Here is a 15,596-nt window from a genome sequence, read left to right on the forward strand (position 1 = left end):
CTTTATCCTTACTTTTTTTGGAAGATCAGTAGTCGGATGGCTTACCGAATCCGTTTTGGAATACGGAGCAAAAGTATTTAGCAACAATAAGGGCCTGACAATGAATAGTTTGGGCGCTGAACAAAGTATAAAACCAACAGCGAGGTACATCGTGGTCTGGGCCTAAACAGGTGAAGCAGTAAGAATGGAAATCCCAATGTGATATTTTTGCTTTCCACAGGCGAGACAATTGTTAACTTTTTCTGACATCGTTTAGAGCAAGAAAAAAGGATCCCCAACAGGGTACTTAGCTTTAGAAGACTTCAGGAGGATTTAATTCGGAAACGAAAATTCAGGTAGCGGCCGACCGGCATTCATGCAAACTGCTTCTGCTTCGGGCTCCTTGGCAAGAAAGACTGATGTAATGGCATTGGCTGCCTGTTTTTTATACCCCTGATGACCTGCCGTCAGTCCTGGAGTGACAGCAACCGACGCAGAAATACTAAGTCTCTGGTATTCAGGCCGACTGAGGGTTACCTGCAGGCAGATAACCCAAGTGTGATGACTGCAACACTGAAACACGAAGAACATCGGAAGTAACTCCACTCTCCCATTTCTATACTCCAATATTCCATTATGCAACAGTGGTGTATTGCAAACATACTACCCATCACTTTCCATGTGCTTACTTTGATTCTGGAGGCTACTGAATGTCTATATGGCACAAAAATGATAATCTGATTACCATAACTCCACTTCAACTGCCACTGTGTCAGCTTACGGCTTCTTCAGAAATTGTAACATAACAGCTACATATAAAGGCTAATGAAAGCCAACTGTCAGATACTGGGTGGCACAACATCGAATTCTCATGTATCAACAAGATGATAATTATGTGAGAGAGACTTTCTTTCAATGGCTCTGCAGGAGGGAAGTAACTCATCTGCACAGACCAGCATTCAACACATCACAAAGGCTCTGCTTACTTTCCCTCAAGACATGAATGCAAGCGAACACCTACTATTACAATTTGTAATGATTTTGTATATGTACAGGTCAGTGTACAGTATAGCCAAATGACAATCTACCAACAAATGTATATTCAAGCTCTCGGGAATGAATCATTTGCCTGTTACATGTTCTACACGGCTGACAAAGCAAAACCGTTTCTTTTAGAAAATGTGTGAATGGAAGACCATGTGACAGTCTAACAGGTATTTCGTACAGAAACATTTTTGAAAATGGCTATAAATAGTAGCAGATGATCTGCTGGAAAGTGTTCTAACCCTCCCTGTCAAGGGCTTACCATGCCTGCCTTTTCAGGAAGTAAGAAGCCGTTTTGACCCTTCATAAGGAAGGAATATTTACAGAAATATTAAAGGCCTACAGCTTTGCTTAACCCATTGAAAAAAGTATCAGAATCTGTGATCCATAAATAATGAACACTTGTTTTCTTCTTAGCATCTCTAGTTGAATTCAGAATCATTTTTTTCCTTTAAACAATTCAGCCTAGATTTCTGCTGGTATATGGGGTGGGGGGTGGGGGGGCAGTGCTGTGCGAATGACAGCTGGAGGCCATATTTCCCACACCACAGCACAAAAACATTGTTTTATCACATGTCCCCCTGTACATATGCACACAGTGTCCTAAAATGTATGTAATAATGATCCTGGTTTACTGATGTTAAAGTGACAGCGCTCCTACTAAACAGATGACTGCTAAACTGGTTTTACACTCATCTTTTTTATGTACAGTACATAAGTGCCATGTTTTCCTATGACCTGTCCAAAATCCAATTTGTATATCGTACTATGACCATGAAGATCTGAACCTAAGGTTCCAACACAAATTACGGACTTGTTGATTTTCCGATGATCTAGTGTTTTCAGTTACCACCCCAAGCCCTATGTAACACTGTTTCCAGTCAGTAACATTCTACTCGCAGTGCCTACTGTTTTAAGTGTTGGGTGCCTAAAACATAAACTTCACCTTGCAGGAGAGAAAAAAAAATAATAAAGCAGCTCTCACCTTGAAGGCTAATATTTACACTACAGAGAAAATTCATCTACGTACATGCAGACTGCAGGTCTCAGTCTTCTACAGTTCATACAAAATGTTTTCCTAAAATAAGTTTAACCATATTTAAATTCAGTGGTACATCAGAATGCTTAAAAATAAGCTGGTCGGTACAAACTTGCCTCCTTGTCAGCTTACTTTACTGACGATACCACTAACCGTTGCAGACAACTCCCTTCCTCCACTTTCCAGAAAACTTTCTGACAAAGGACCAGCTTAATTTCATGTGACCAGCACTCTCCATTATAAAGAAAAATACCCCATTTGTCAATCACTCAACATGCAACACGTAGTAAAGAGCTACAAAACAGATTTCATGTTCTAAAGCTATCAAATATAAAATGTAGTTCCCAGGGAGGACAAATCTGTGCATCAGCAGACACTGAAATGTCTAGTTGTAGAAAACATTGCCACATAAGAAACCACAGAAATATTGTGCCTAATGTAAGGCAAGATTGCTGGTGAGTGTGAAGAGGAAGGGCGGTAGGTTTGCTTATAACCGTTAGTCCATTTATCTTGCAAGTGTTTTCCAGATGAATGGTATCCTTCATTCTTCATACTCGCTTCAAGTAGCCCTGTCGAGTACTCTGTGCTGCTCGGTCCACTAGCACTGCAGGGCTTGCCCCCTCCCCTTGCCCACAGTTCCATCTTTTAACAGAAAGCGGACCCCTTCTGTACGAAATCTGCAGAGCTGAAGCATCTGCCTTTTCTTGCTCTACAAATGAGATTTGGTCCTTCATTCTGATTCTGGGAGAAAAGACATAAAATATACAATCAGTGGTAAAGCTTTCTAAAAACACAAAATTCATAAAATTCATTATTCATCTCCATTTAACTTGTGCTGGGAATTTAGATACAAAATATGAGAGAAAGGCGATAACAACTAGTAACTTTTAACCAATATAAAACAGTTGTGGTGGGTTTCTGCAATGATATTGCAAATCAGTACTTTATACTTAAAATATGGTGAAAGGAAATAGCAGTGCAAGTCAAAATTCAGTTCTGTGTTGATACTGATAAATCAGTCCTAAACAAATGGTGAGATAGATTCAAGTGACAAAGTAATACTAAACAAACAGTAAGGTGGGTATGCTCTTCCAATTCTACCTTTATCAGCCAGTGGGACTGAAACTGCAAGTTATCAGTCAACTCTGCATCTGAAATTTTCCTATGCTACTAGACCCCTCCTTTTTATTCATAATGCTCTGCAAATTAGTTTCTAGACCTCAGGTGCACCACCCAAAAATTAAGTATTACTACAAAATTACATCATCAATAGTCTTACTACCCTTGTCTGCCTTGAGATGAACCTGCTCATCCAGATGCAACAAAGTACATCATTTTCATATTCGGTATGACACAGGCCAGTGGTCCCAAACTCACATGGTTCAAGGACCACGTGAGGATAAATCCACTAAGCCAAGGGTCAGACAATATACTGTCCAACAGTTGCTATGTTTCTACAGTGCTTTACTGGTTCTCAGTTTCCTTTCCTCCCTATCTGATCCCCCATTCCTCACCTTGTCATGACATGGGCCACTGGCCAACTCTCTTTTGTACTGGTTACTGGTTCTGTTTCCTTTCCTCCCTAACTATCTATCTGATCCCCCATTCCTCACCTTGTCATGACATGGGCCACTGGCCAACTCTCTTTTGTACTGGTTCTGTTTCCTTTCCTCCCTATCTGATCCCACATTCCTCACCTTGTCATGACATGGGCCACTGGCCAACTCTCTTTTGTACTGGTTACTGGTTCTGTTTCCTTTCCTCCCTATCTGATCCCCCATTCCTCACCTTGTCATGACATGGGCCACTGGCCAACTCTCTTTTGTACTGGTTCTGTTTCCTTTCCTCCCTATCTGATCCCCCATTCCTCACCTTGTCATGACATGGGCCACTGGCCAACTCTCTTTTGTACTGGTTCTGTTTCCTTTCCTCCCTATCTGATCCCACATTCCTCACCTTGTCATGACATGGGCCACTGGCCAACTCTCTTTTGTACTGGTTCTGTTTCCTTTCCTCCCTATCTGATCCCCCATTCCTCACCTTGTCATGACATGGGCCACTGGCCAACTCTCTTTTGTACTGATTCTGTTTCCTTTCCTCCCTATCTGATTACACATTCCTCACCTTGTCATGACATGGGCCACTGGCCAACTCTCTTTTGTACTGGTTATTCTCTTCTTCTCGCTTCTTCAGTGCTTTTCTGCTGGTAAGAAGTTATTTTGTGTTGAGATTGGCAGTTAAATCACGCAGAAGGAGGGGAACACCAAGCTTCAGAAAGTGTAAGTGTTGTGCGCACAAGACAACTCTGCTAAACCCACATGAGTTGTTGTGGTCAATATGTCTAGGAGCTTCACATCTTACCAGTGACTGCAGTATTTGTAAAAATTTTACTTGCAATATTCTAGTGGAAAGTGAAGACAAACTTGTATTCAAGGGCATTCTCTCACCTGACTTGGCATTGGTGGGAGATTGAGACACTGGCACATGAAAAAAAAAAAGTCTCAGTCAGTATTAGAGAAGCGTACCTCTTCCAGAGCACCCACACTTTTTATCCCATCTCCAAGGGGAGAAACACCAAGTCTCTCCACTCTAGCCAGGCCTTCATTTCCTCACTTACAAGATTCTTCCAGTACCACTGAAGACTTGACTCAAGAGATGGCACACAGGTAGCTTCTCTTCTGAATAGGAACTTTCTAGATTGCTTTCTCAGAGACCACCACCTGTAGCTGCAAGTCAATCTTACAGATCTGTTTGGAGCCCTGTACATACCAATTTGATATGTTATCATCTTGACCCCAAAGTTCCCACTGTGGGCTGAGATGTTACCCTGATCTCTCACCTTGCCATTCATCTTCCAGACCCAGTGCCAGCACTGATAGCGATGGAATCTTCATAGGCTGTTACATCAGGGGCACACTAGTTTTGATGGACATCACCTATACTACACTGACTGCTGTGGCACAAGTGACATCATTTCTGAACTTCTCAATGTCAGCTGTGACCAGGTCTTCAACACCAATGAATTCCATGCCATTCTCAGTGTTTGAACATTCAGCTTTTGATTCTCTGGGGAAAAAAGACCCCCAGTTTGGCCTCTGCTCAGGAAGCTTCAGAGCCAACAGGGGCAGGTTTGTCAATGTTGGCACAGACCTCAGTTTTATCATCTCTGATGGTTCACAGCCCAGGTATCTCAATGGATTCTATGGTGCTGAAGGGAGCTACACCTAATCTTCATGTCTATTTATCAGAAATATCAATTTTGTCCAGAGATACTGCAGAAGTTGGATATTTCAGCCGATCAACATCCAGGCTCCCTCAGGACCAGAGGATTACTAGGCCCATTCTGGTAAGATCCAAAAAACATTCTTCTTGAGGAAGGTCAGTGGAAGATTTCCTTCCCATTTCCACAGGGAAGAGAAAGTGTAACAGGAAGCATGTGGACAGCCCCTCTGAGTTTTCCACTCTGAAAATAGATTTGACCAAAGGGGAGGTTCCCCAAATCCCCTCCAGAGGTTGTATCCTTCAATGAAATCTTAGAAATGATGTAATAGACAGGATTATGGTGAAAACACCACCCCCCATGAGGAACAGATCTTGCAGGAGGCCTATATAATTCCTCTCCTCCAGCAGACTAGGTAGTGCCCTGTAGTGAAGTGTTGAAGGTGCTGGACATAATTGAGCCCATTCCTAGGAAGCCAGACAAAATCTTTCCTACCTCCAAAGACAAGCCATATTGGAGCAAAGGTCCTCTTTTGTTGACTCCACAGTGGTAAAGGACACTCCAGAATATGCCCAAGCTATCCATCTACCCAATAAATACTCCAGGATGACGGACAGGCTAAAGAACTGAGTGTGTGTTCAGTATGTTCTCCATTAGAGCACTAAATGCATTGCCCACATGGTTCAGTTTCAAAGGAAGATTGCACAGAAAGCCTGAAACAACTGCTATCCTGAGAACTCTGCTCTCAAGTGAAGGCTATGAAGGCAATATTTTATTACAGTTCTACAGCAAAATTTAATGCAGTCAAAAAGTCACATAGACAAAGTGACCCTGGATCACTTTTTGTGTAAAAAATTAAACACACAACTGAGAATCTTTTCTTACTGATTAGGTTTTAGTCACATAAAATCTGAGATGTCTGTGGACAATCATGCACTGTAATCTGGTCATTTTTGTCAGTTACTTAGAGAGGAGGAAGACTATGAGCTAATGGTTGTCCCCTGTAATGCAGGGTTCAACTCTATCAGCATCCATTTGTCTATCAAGTCATCCTGAGCAAATCACGTAACACCACAATGCTCCTAGTACGCTCCTGAAAAGGGACTCTTGCATCCAGTGGACTCACCTACTTAACAAATAAATACATTAAAACTAAACTAAACAGTATTTGCCTCTGTTACAAACATTGGGAAGTAATGCAGGTAAATAAATCCTCTGATTTAGGACTGTTTCTGTAGTCACCTTAGGCATAAAAGAAGGAGTAATCCATAATGACACTACCCTTTTGGAAGACTACGTAAGGTGGTTTTACACAAGGCATGTAAGTCACAAATTCATCTAGCTGATGTAATCACCACTAGGAAAAAACATATTTCGAAACAGGAATAAGCAGTTTCAAAATGAGACTGAGTCAACTTCTCTAGTGTAAAATAAACTCTGTGGGAGACAGGGTCTGAAAAGGGTGGTTGGATGTGGAGTACACATATTAAAAAGGCCTTGCAAACAATCAAAGAAGTTAGGAAGGAATCGCTGACTGGCAGCAAGATGCACTTTCACAAAGGTAGAAAAAGAAAGATTACAGAAAGATGAACAAAGAAAGATAATCTAAGATAGCAGACACAAAGTGTAAAACAATTTAATCTTCTGAATGTGGCCCATGTAGAACATGTATGCTTTTCTAGTACAGAAGGACTCCACTTATTTGAAGCCAGAAAAATGCATGTTTAGATAAGCAATATAACGTGCAGTTTGTAATCACAGTTTACTGTTGCTACCTTTTCGGACATCCAAAGCGGAACATACGACATCACAACTGGTGTGTCCAACATATGACACAACAGTGGGTGTTGTACAAGACTCTACTTCAATTACTCTGAAAAAAGTAATTGAATTAAGCTGGGCATCTGCAGGGCACTACCTATGGTCTTCTACATGCCAGTGCACTTTAGATCTTGGCCAGCATTTTGATCCAGCAAAAAAATGGCCTGATCAAAAATCCCAAGAAAAATTTAACACACCAGGTACAGTTCAGGTACAGAAAAAACATCCCTCAACCCAACACAAAACATGAAGAACTCGGACAAAAAGAGAAAAGGAGATATTGCAACTCCTTGCTTCTTTTAGATTCTAACTCAAATGAAATGCTATACCATTTACATGTTGCCCTGGATCACTCCCTACACAATCTCCAGAAGAAACTGCACGAGCATCAGTGGCTGCAGGGGGGGGACAGTACAAAGCTGAACGCGGTTTCTCACAGGAAATAATTACTGGTGCAGTTTCTAAGTATACGCCAGCAATGATTCACCTTTTACGGAGATTTCTCCTTTCTTCGAGTTGTTGGTGCGACCCTGGATTTGGTATATAAAAGTTGGGGGGGGGGGGGGGACTGTACTGCAAAAAAAAAAAAAAAAAAAAAAAAAAAAGAGGAGTTTTTTTTCCATTGGTTGTCAGGGATTTTTTTTTTTTTTTTTTTGTGCTTTTGAAACATCAGCTTCCAGGAAAGTCATCAATTCATAGCAGAACTTACATAATAGCACAATTTTCAACAGGTCATAAGTTAATACAGTCGATAACTTCATGAAATGCTCTAACTTATGTAAAAGTATAACAGATATTAAATAGAACATCACAATATAATGCAGCTATAAATCTCCAAAGAATTAAGTTTAACATTTTTATAAGATGCAATTTTATTTTATTTTCGGTTTTAAGCACTTTGGGAATGAGGCAATCTGTGGGAAAGCCCATGTGAAAACACAATTACTGTCTGCCTTGTAAGTATGAACTGAAAGGTGAACCATAACAAAATGCTTTCAACAAATCTACCAAGTATTTCTAAATATACCATAAGCCTGCTTTTCTCTGACTTCGTATTACAATTCGTTTGTATTATACTAACTTACCTTTAATATCTCTATGAACTGGCTAAAATTTCTCTAACTATTAAATAGTTGTCATATAACTTGTATCTATTCTTAACCAATGTTTTCATAGTATGTCTAATTTGGTATAATTATTTAAACGACAGTTTTGGGGGTTTTTTTGTATTATTTTTAAAGTAAGCTGCGGTATTTTTCATATTTTTCTTTTTTGAATACTTTGTGTGGAAAATCTAAACAGCACATTTTAGGGGAAGTTCCAAAGAGTTACACTTGCAAAGGTGAAAAGCATAAAATACTGTACAAGCAAACTTCAATATTACACCGCCCTGACCAACAGTGCAATAATCTGCCTAAGCGACAGAGACCTCCAAAGCAGAAACACAACCAACCTCCATCCCCAAACACAACCCAAATGACACATAGCCCACAGACTCAGTGTACCACTCAAACACAGCCAATAAGGCAAAACAACATACCCAACACACTAGTCATAGGTGACTCTATAGTCAGGCACACTGATGTCCCACTCACCAGGCTAAACAAGGAGAAGGTTACTGTCAGCTGCCTGTTGGGTGCCAGGATCCGCCACATAACCCACGCACTCAGGTCACTCCACAACAAGTACAAATATGACACTGTCATTGTCCATGTTGGTGTGAATGACCCGAGACGTACCTCCCAGGACTACATGAAGAGAGACATGGAAGAGCTCTCCAATCTTGTAGCCCAGGCAGGTATGACCCTAGCCCTGAGTAGCATTCTGCCATCGCCCAGAATGATACCGCAGTACAAGGACAAAATGATCGACTTCAACAATTGGCTAAGCTTCTGGTGTCATTCTAAGGGGATCCAGTATTTGTCTGCCTGGGATGACATGGTCGACAGACCACGATGCTTTGCCAGAGATGGCCTGCATCTGTCACCCCTGGGATTCTGGATACTGGCTAAGGCTCTTGCTGCCCTTATAGTGCCTTTTTTAGGCAGGGTTCAAGTAACAAATTCACCACCATAACAGGAACAAGCAAGCAAAAACTGAGGGTAATGCTACTCAATGCTAGAAGTCTAAATTTCAAAATGCACTCACTCGAGGCAATCCTTAAAATGGAGAACATAGATATCTGTGCAGTGACTGAGACCTGGTTCAAGGCTCCAGACAGCACCCCTGCACTACCAGGCTATAACTCATACCACACTTTTCGGCCATGTAACCTGGACCGAAACACCAAAGGTGGGGGTGTGTCCATATTCATTAAGGATATCCACACCTCCAGGCTAGTTGCTCAGCATAATGCATCAGAGGTTATCCAAGTGCAACTAACTCTTGGCAAAACTGCAATCCAAATTGTAGCTTGCTACAGATCCCCCACCATGCCCCAGGATTCTCACTCCTCTTTTCTTGATGTACTGGAAAATATTAGGGTTCAACCAAACACTCTTAATAATGGGCGACTTCAACTACCCCACCATTAACTGGGAAAACTACTCATGTACCAACTCCTTAGCTCAACGCTTTCCGGAATTCATAAACTCCAATGCCCTAGATCAACTTATCCACATCCCACCAGGGGCAACAATATCCTAAACCTAGTCATTACCAACATGAGTGACCGGTGTTCCACACCTGAAGTCAACTCCTCGTTAGTCCGATCCGATCATAAGCTAATCAACCTTGATATCCACATCGCACTCCCACCCCCATTAAGGAAACCACAGTAAAAAATTTCTCCAAAGCCAACTTCATGCTTCTTCAGACAGAAGTAGTGAACTTCACGACACCCATGCAGATGGACAATACAGTTACAACTGCTGAATCCTACACAAATGCACTCTATAAGCACTTACATGAGTGCATGGATTGTGCTATCCCAAACAGAACCAAGACGCTATCCTCCAAAAAAAAGGAAGCCAATCTGGTGGTCCCCTGCCATAAACAAACTGTACAACAAAAGGAAGAAACTGTTGCAAAAGAGAGTAAAATCCCATGAGTGGAGGAGCTCCCTGGTCAGCCTTAGTCAGAAGCTGAGATCCCTTATAAGATCCTCCAAAGGTAGCTACGAAAATAAAATCGCCACTAATTCCAAGGACAACCACAAAGCATTCTATAGCTATGTCAAGAATCTCAATGGCAGCACCCAGATCTGCTCTGAGTTACAGCACAAAGCCACGAAAATTACAGAACCAACTGATATTGCCAACATCCTGGCAGATAGGTTCAGTGCTAACTTTACCCCCACCTCACCCCCTAAAGGGCCCATATCTATACAGAAAGAATGCAGAGTCCCTGTAATCACAATTACGCAGGTGAAAGCTGCACACTCTAAAGCCAAAAACACAGCATCCATGGGACCAGACAACATCCCAGGCTGCGTTTTACACAAACTTCAGAATGAACTGGCTCCTCACTTAAGCACCATGTTCAATAATAGCCTCGCATTAGGCTTTGTGCCCACTGAATGGTGCACAGCAACAGTTTTCCCACTCCACAAAGGGGGAGCCACCACTGATCCCGGGAACTATAGACCTATTTGCCTGATGAGCCTGGTCTGCAAGGCCATGGAACGTATCATCATGGAACTCATAAACAAAGACATTGGTAACCTCCAAACTCTGGATCCCACCCAGCTCGGGTTTGTGAAAGGCAGATCATGCCTCCTGAACCTGATCGACTTCTTTGAGGCAGTCACCAAAGCCGCAGATGAGGGTAAGGTGGTTCACACAGCCTATCTTGACCTCGCCAAGGCTTTCGACACCATCCCCTATTCTGGAATTTTAGCTAACCTCAATAAACTAGGCATAAATCCCTACGTCACAAGATAGGTTGCCAACTGGCTCACTGACAGAACCCACACTGTAAAAGTTGCAGACTTCAAATCTGACCTCAAACCAGTGGCAAGCAGAGTACTACAGGGTTCCGTCCTGGGACCACTCCTGTTTGGTATCTACTTCCCTGAAGTACAGGCTAACACAGAAGGCCTCTGGCTAACGAAATTCACAGATGACTGCAAACTAGGAGCCATAGTCAAGTCCCCAAATGATGTGAACATCCTACAGTAGGGCCTCTCTGAGACAGATGCCTGGTGTTAGAGCCATGGCCTCAAGCTAAATGCCAAAAGGTGCAGTGTCATCCCCTTTGGTAAAAACTCTGTACCCATGAACTACCACATAGGCAGCAATCTACTCAACACCGAATGCGTGATAAGAGACCTTGGGACCAAGGTGGACAGTAGTCTCTCCTTTGATAGTCACATCGCCACAGTAGTCAGGAAGTCCTTCTATGGCACACCTCATCATAAAAGGGTTCTCATCCAGGAAAAAAAAGGTCATTGTTCCCCTTTACTCGACACTCATTAGACCCATTATAGAGTACAATGCCCCTTTTGGAATGTACCTCACAAGACATCTGCAGCAGCTGGAAAGGCCACAGAAGTACCTCACAAAGAGGATTACTGGCCTCAAACAGATGCCCTACACCGTCTCAAAAAACTCCAGCTTTACTCCGTAGCATATCGTCTACTCCGACGAGGTGATCTTTGCCTAACATATAAAGCTGTGTCAAACCCAGAGCTATTGGACATGTTACACCTAAAGAAATCCCAATCCCTCCGAGCTACACGCTCTAAGGACCTAAACCTTGTCACCACAATAAACAGGACATGCTGGAGGGATAGATTCCTATCCCAGAGACTTCCCATACTCTGGAACATGCTACCCATCTATGTCAAGCAAAGTTCTTCATTAGCACTCTTCAAGAAAAATCTTGAGGAGTGGATGGGAAATAGGAAATACACCCCGGGGATCACTTCTGTGTCTCTGCTTGACAGTGGCACAGGAAAGTAACTTTCTTGGGTGGCGTAAGCCAGGGAACCTTGTTGGCTAGGCGTACGTAGGCCCTTGGGCCGATAGCTTAGTACCTACCTATGACCCTATGAACAAGGGTAGGGTAAAGGATGCAACTGCCCCACATGCAAAGTGTTAGGTGGTACAATCAAGGGGCTAGTTCTGCAGTTACTTTTTTATGTACTGAAATGCTGGAACAGAATTCACCTGCTTTCAGTTTTTTTTTTTTTTGGTTTGTTTGTTTTTATTGCTTCTCACTTGAAGAGCTGGGGGCTGGGGATTGGCTGAATTACTGTGGGAAGGCAATTGGCATCCTACAGCAATACAAAGATGATTTTTTTTTTTTGCTTTTTTGTTGAGAGATGTGTGTGGATTTAGTGGGGGGTATGATTGGTCTAATTACTATAAAAAGCCAATTGACCTCCTACAGTAATGCAAAGGTTTTTTTTTTTTTTTTTGAAGTGCTAGAGAGGCACTTAGATTATTGTAGAAATATTTGTTTGCCTTTCACTTGAAGGGCTAAAGATGTATAAAGAAATTCCCCTTTATACTCATAAGTTCTTAGTTCTACCCCTCCTTCGACACCTATAACTTAAAAAATGGACACATATCTTAAAATCTCAGCCACAAGCACTTAATACATGTAAGTAAGATTTTCAAATGTTCCCCCTAAAAAGTACAGTTGTGTATAGTTACCATAAATGTAGATGTTATGAGTGTCTTCACTGTTGGAGTCATCACATTTGGGGTTATCCCTGCTGGGGTAGCCCGTGGCCAGCCTGAATACCAGAGACTTAGTATTTCTGCGTCAGTTGCTGTTGCCTGAAGACTGATGTCAGGTCGTTAGTGGTATAAAGTAAGGCAGCCAATGCCATTACTTCAGATTTTCTTCCCCTAACCAGTCAGAAACCCCCAAAGTAGGAGGCCAGGCTCTGGTGGCAGGACTCCACCAGTGGAAAAAAAATACCATTATGTCCCTTGTAAAGGAAGGAGAACAACAAGGAAGAAAGGTAACAAAAAGAAAAAAATGGGAAGGAGGGAGGGAAACCAGGACTGCAACAGTGAAGGCACTCAAACATTTACATTTATGGTAAGTTTACACAACTGTACTATGTTCTTCGCGTTTCACTTTTGCAGTCATCACATTTGGGTAGATTCCCAAAGCTGAGGAAAAGGGTGGAGACAGTCAAGGAAGCTAGGGGCTGGCTAGCATGCCCTGCAAGACTGCAGAGGCAAAACCTGCCCTGGATTTAGAAAAAGAGAGGCAGGTGGCAATGCTTGGTAAAGGTGTGAACAGATGTCCAGGTGGCAGCCTCCAGGATGTCCCTGGTGGGGACCCCTCTGAGGAATACTGCAGAGGTGGAGGCTGCTTTGTTGAAGTGGGTCCTGACCACCCTGGGGGGAGGCTTACCATGCTGCTTGTAGCAGAAATGGATGCAGTGTGTTATCCATTTGGAAATGGTTTGCTTGGAGATGGCTTTGCCCTCTGCCCCTGAAGCAAAGCTTACCAGCAGTTGATCCGATTTTCTGAAGGCTTTAGTCCTGTCCAGATAGTATCAGAGCTGTCTGTGCACATCTAGAGTCCAGAATCCTTTCCCCCTTGTTTTGAGGGTTAGGAAAGAAGGTGGGCAAATGGATGGATTGGTTGAGAGCCACACTGGATACCACCTTGGGCATGAAGGATGGATTAGTTCTGAGGGATACCCTGTCTGCATGGAAGATGATGAAGGGTTCCACTGCCATAAGTACTTGCAGCTCAGAGACTCTTAGGGCTGAAGTGATGTCCAGGAGGAAGGCTGTCTTCCAGGAGAGAAATTTTAGCTCTGCAGAAGAAGCTGGTTCAAATGGAGGCAGAGTGAGCATTTCCAAGAAAAAGTTAAAGTCCCAAGCCGGTGTTGGTGCCCTTCTGGGGGACTTCAAGTTGTTAACCCTTCTGAGGAACTGCTTGATCAGAGGGTGTGAAAAAAAGAGGCTGCTCAGTGGGAAAATGAGCGTAAATAGCAGATGCATGAATTTTTAGTGGAAAAAGAGAGACCACTGTGTAATAGGTCAGCTAAGTAATCCAGGATGGAGGGCTGTACCGTATTGGCTCCCTTAGCCTGGATCCAGGTGCAGAACTTTTTCAATTTACCTGCATAAGACTTTCTGGTGCTAGGTCCTCTGGTCTCTTGGATAACATCCAGAAACTGTTTACGGAGGAGGGCATATTGGTCAGGGGTCAGGTTATAAGCCAAGCTGTCAAACTGAGTGTCTGCAATTAGGGGTGCATGAATTCCCCTGCCTTCTGGGTTAGGAGATTGGGAATCTGAGGAAGATTCCATGGGGGCAGTGGGGACAGGCTGTGCAGCAAGGGGTACCAGTGCTGTCTGGGTCAGTCTGCAGATATGAGAATGGTCCTTGGTTTTTCCTCCCTTATTTTGATCAGTACTTTGGTAATGAGAGGTAGGGGAGGAAAGGCATAGACCAAGATATTTACCCAGGGGAAGAGCAGGGCATCTACTTTCCATGCCATGCAGTGATGCTCCCTTGTACAGAATTTGCTGGGCTGATGGTTGGTGTGGGAGGCAAAGAGGTAGACCTCTGGGGTTCCCCATTTCTGAGTTATTAGTAAGAAGGTGTTTCTATTGAGCTGCCACTCATGGGGGTCCAACAGTTTTCTGCTTAATTGGTCTGCCAGGGAGTTGAGAGAGCCTGGCAGGTATTGTGCTAACAGGTGTAGATGCATGGAAGAGGCTGTGAACCAAAAGGTCATGGCCAGCCTGCACAGCAAGGAGGAGCGAGTCCCTCCCTGCTTGTTGATGTACCACATCACTGTGGTGTTGTCTGTTTTGATCAGGAGAACCCCTGGAGGGAGAGAAAGGGTTTGAAAGCTATCAAGGCCTGCTGCACAACTATCATCTCTTTTAGATTGATGTGCAGGGGGAGTTGCTGGGGGTTCCATTGGCCCTGTATGCATCTGCCTTCCAGGTGTGCACCCCAAGCGTAGTCTGATGCATCTGTGGTGAGGGTCTGGGAGGCAGGGGGGTGGGGAGAAGGGCAGCCCCTTGTTGTGGGAGCAGGCTGTTGCCCACCAAAGAAATTCCTCCCTCAGGCAAGGAATAATAGGTAAAAGAGTTTCCAGATCTTGAGTGTGCTGACACCAAAGGCTCTTTAGGTACCACTGAAGTTTCCTCATATGCAGTCTGGCATATGGAATAAGGAGTATGCAAGATGCCATGAACCCCAGGACTTCCCTTGCAGAAAGCTGGGGCCTGGTGGCCAGTTGAGAGAAGTAAGCTGATAGGAAACTTTGTTTCTCTGGCATTAGGCATGCCATCTGGGATGCTGTGTCCAGACTTGCTCCCAGGAAGATTATCCTTTTGGTGGGTACCTCTTTAGATTTCTTTTCATTGACTGTGTACCCTAAGAAGTTTAGTAGGTCTTTTTACAAAGGCCAGGTCTTTGAGCAGCCTTTCCTGGCTGTCTGCCTGAGTAAGGCAGTCGTCTAAGTAGAGATAAAGTTGAATATTTCTTTGTCTGCAAAAAGCAATGGCCGGAGCCAGGCATTTTGTGAAAACTCTGGGAGCAGTAGATAAGCCAAAGGGAAGTGCAG

At 43.3% G+C, this 15,596-nt stretch overlaps 1 protein-coding gene across 1 annotated transcript in view; it reads right to left on the reverse strand.

Moving 5' to 3' along the window:
• Positions 1–506: 506 nt before the first annotated feature.
• Positions 507–15,596, reverse strand: part of ZHX3 (zinc fingers and homeoboxes 3) — a 436,276-nt gene continuing 421,186 nt past the window's right edge. The window contains exon 4 of the mRNA XM_044090292.1: positions 507–2,803. Within this exon, the coding sequence (XP_043946227.1) occupies positions 2,793–2,803 (11 nt within the window). The 3' untranslated portion in view covers positions 507–2,792. The remainder of the gene's footprint in view (positions 2,804–15,596) is intronic.

The sequence above is a fragment of the Protopterus annectens genome, chromosome 12.part0 (genome assembly GCF_019279795.1).
Source record: "Protopterus annectens isolate FY-2018-M chromosome 12.part0, PAN1.0, whole genome shotgun sequence".
NCBI lineage: Eukaryota > Metazoa > Chordata > Ceratodontiformes > Protopteridae > Protopterus > Protopterus annectens.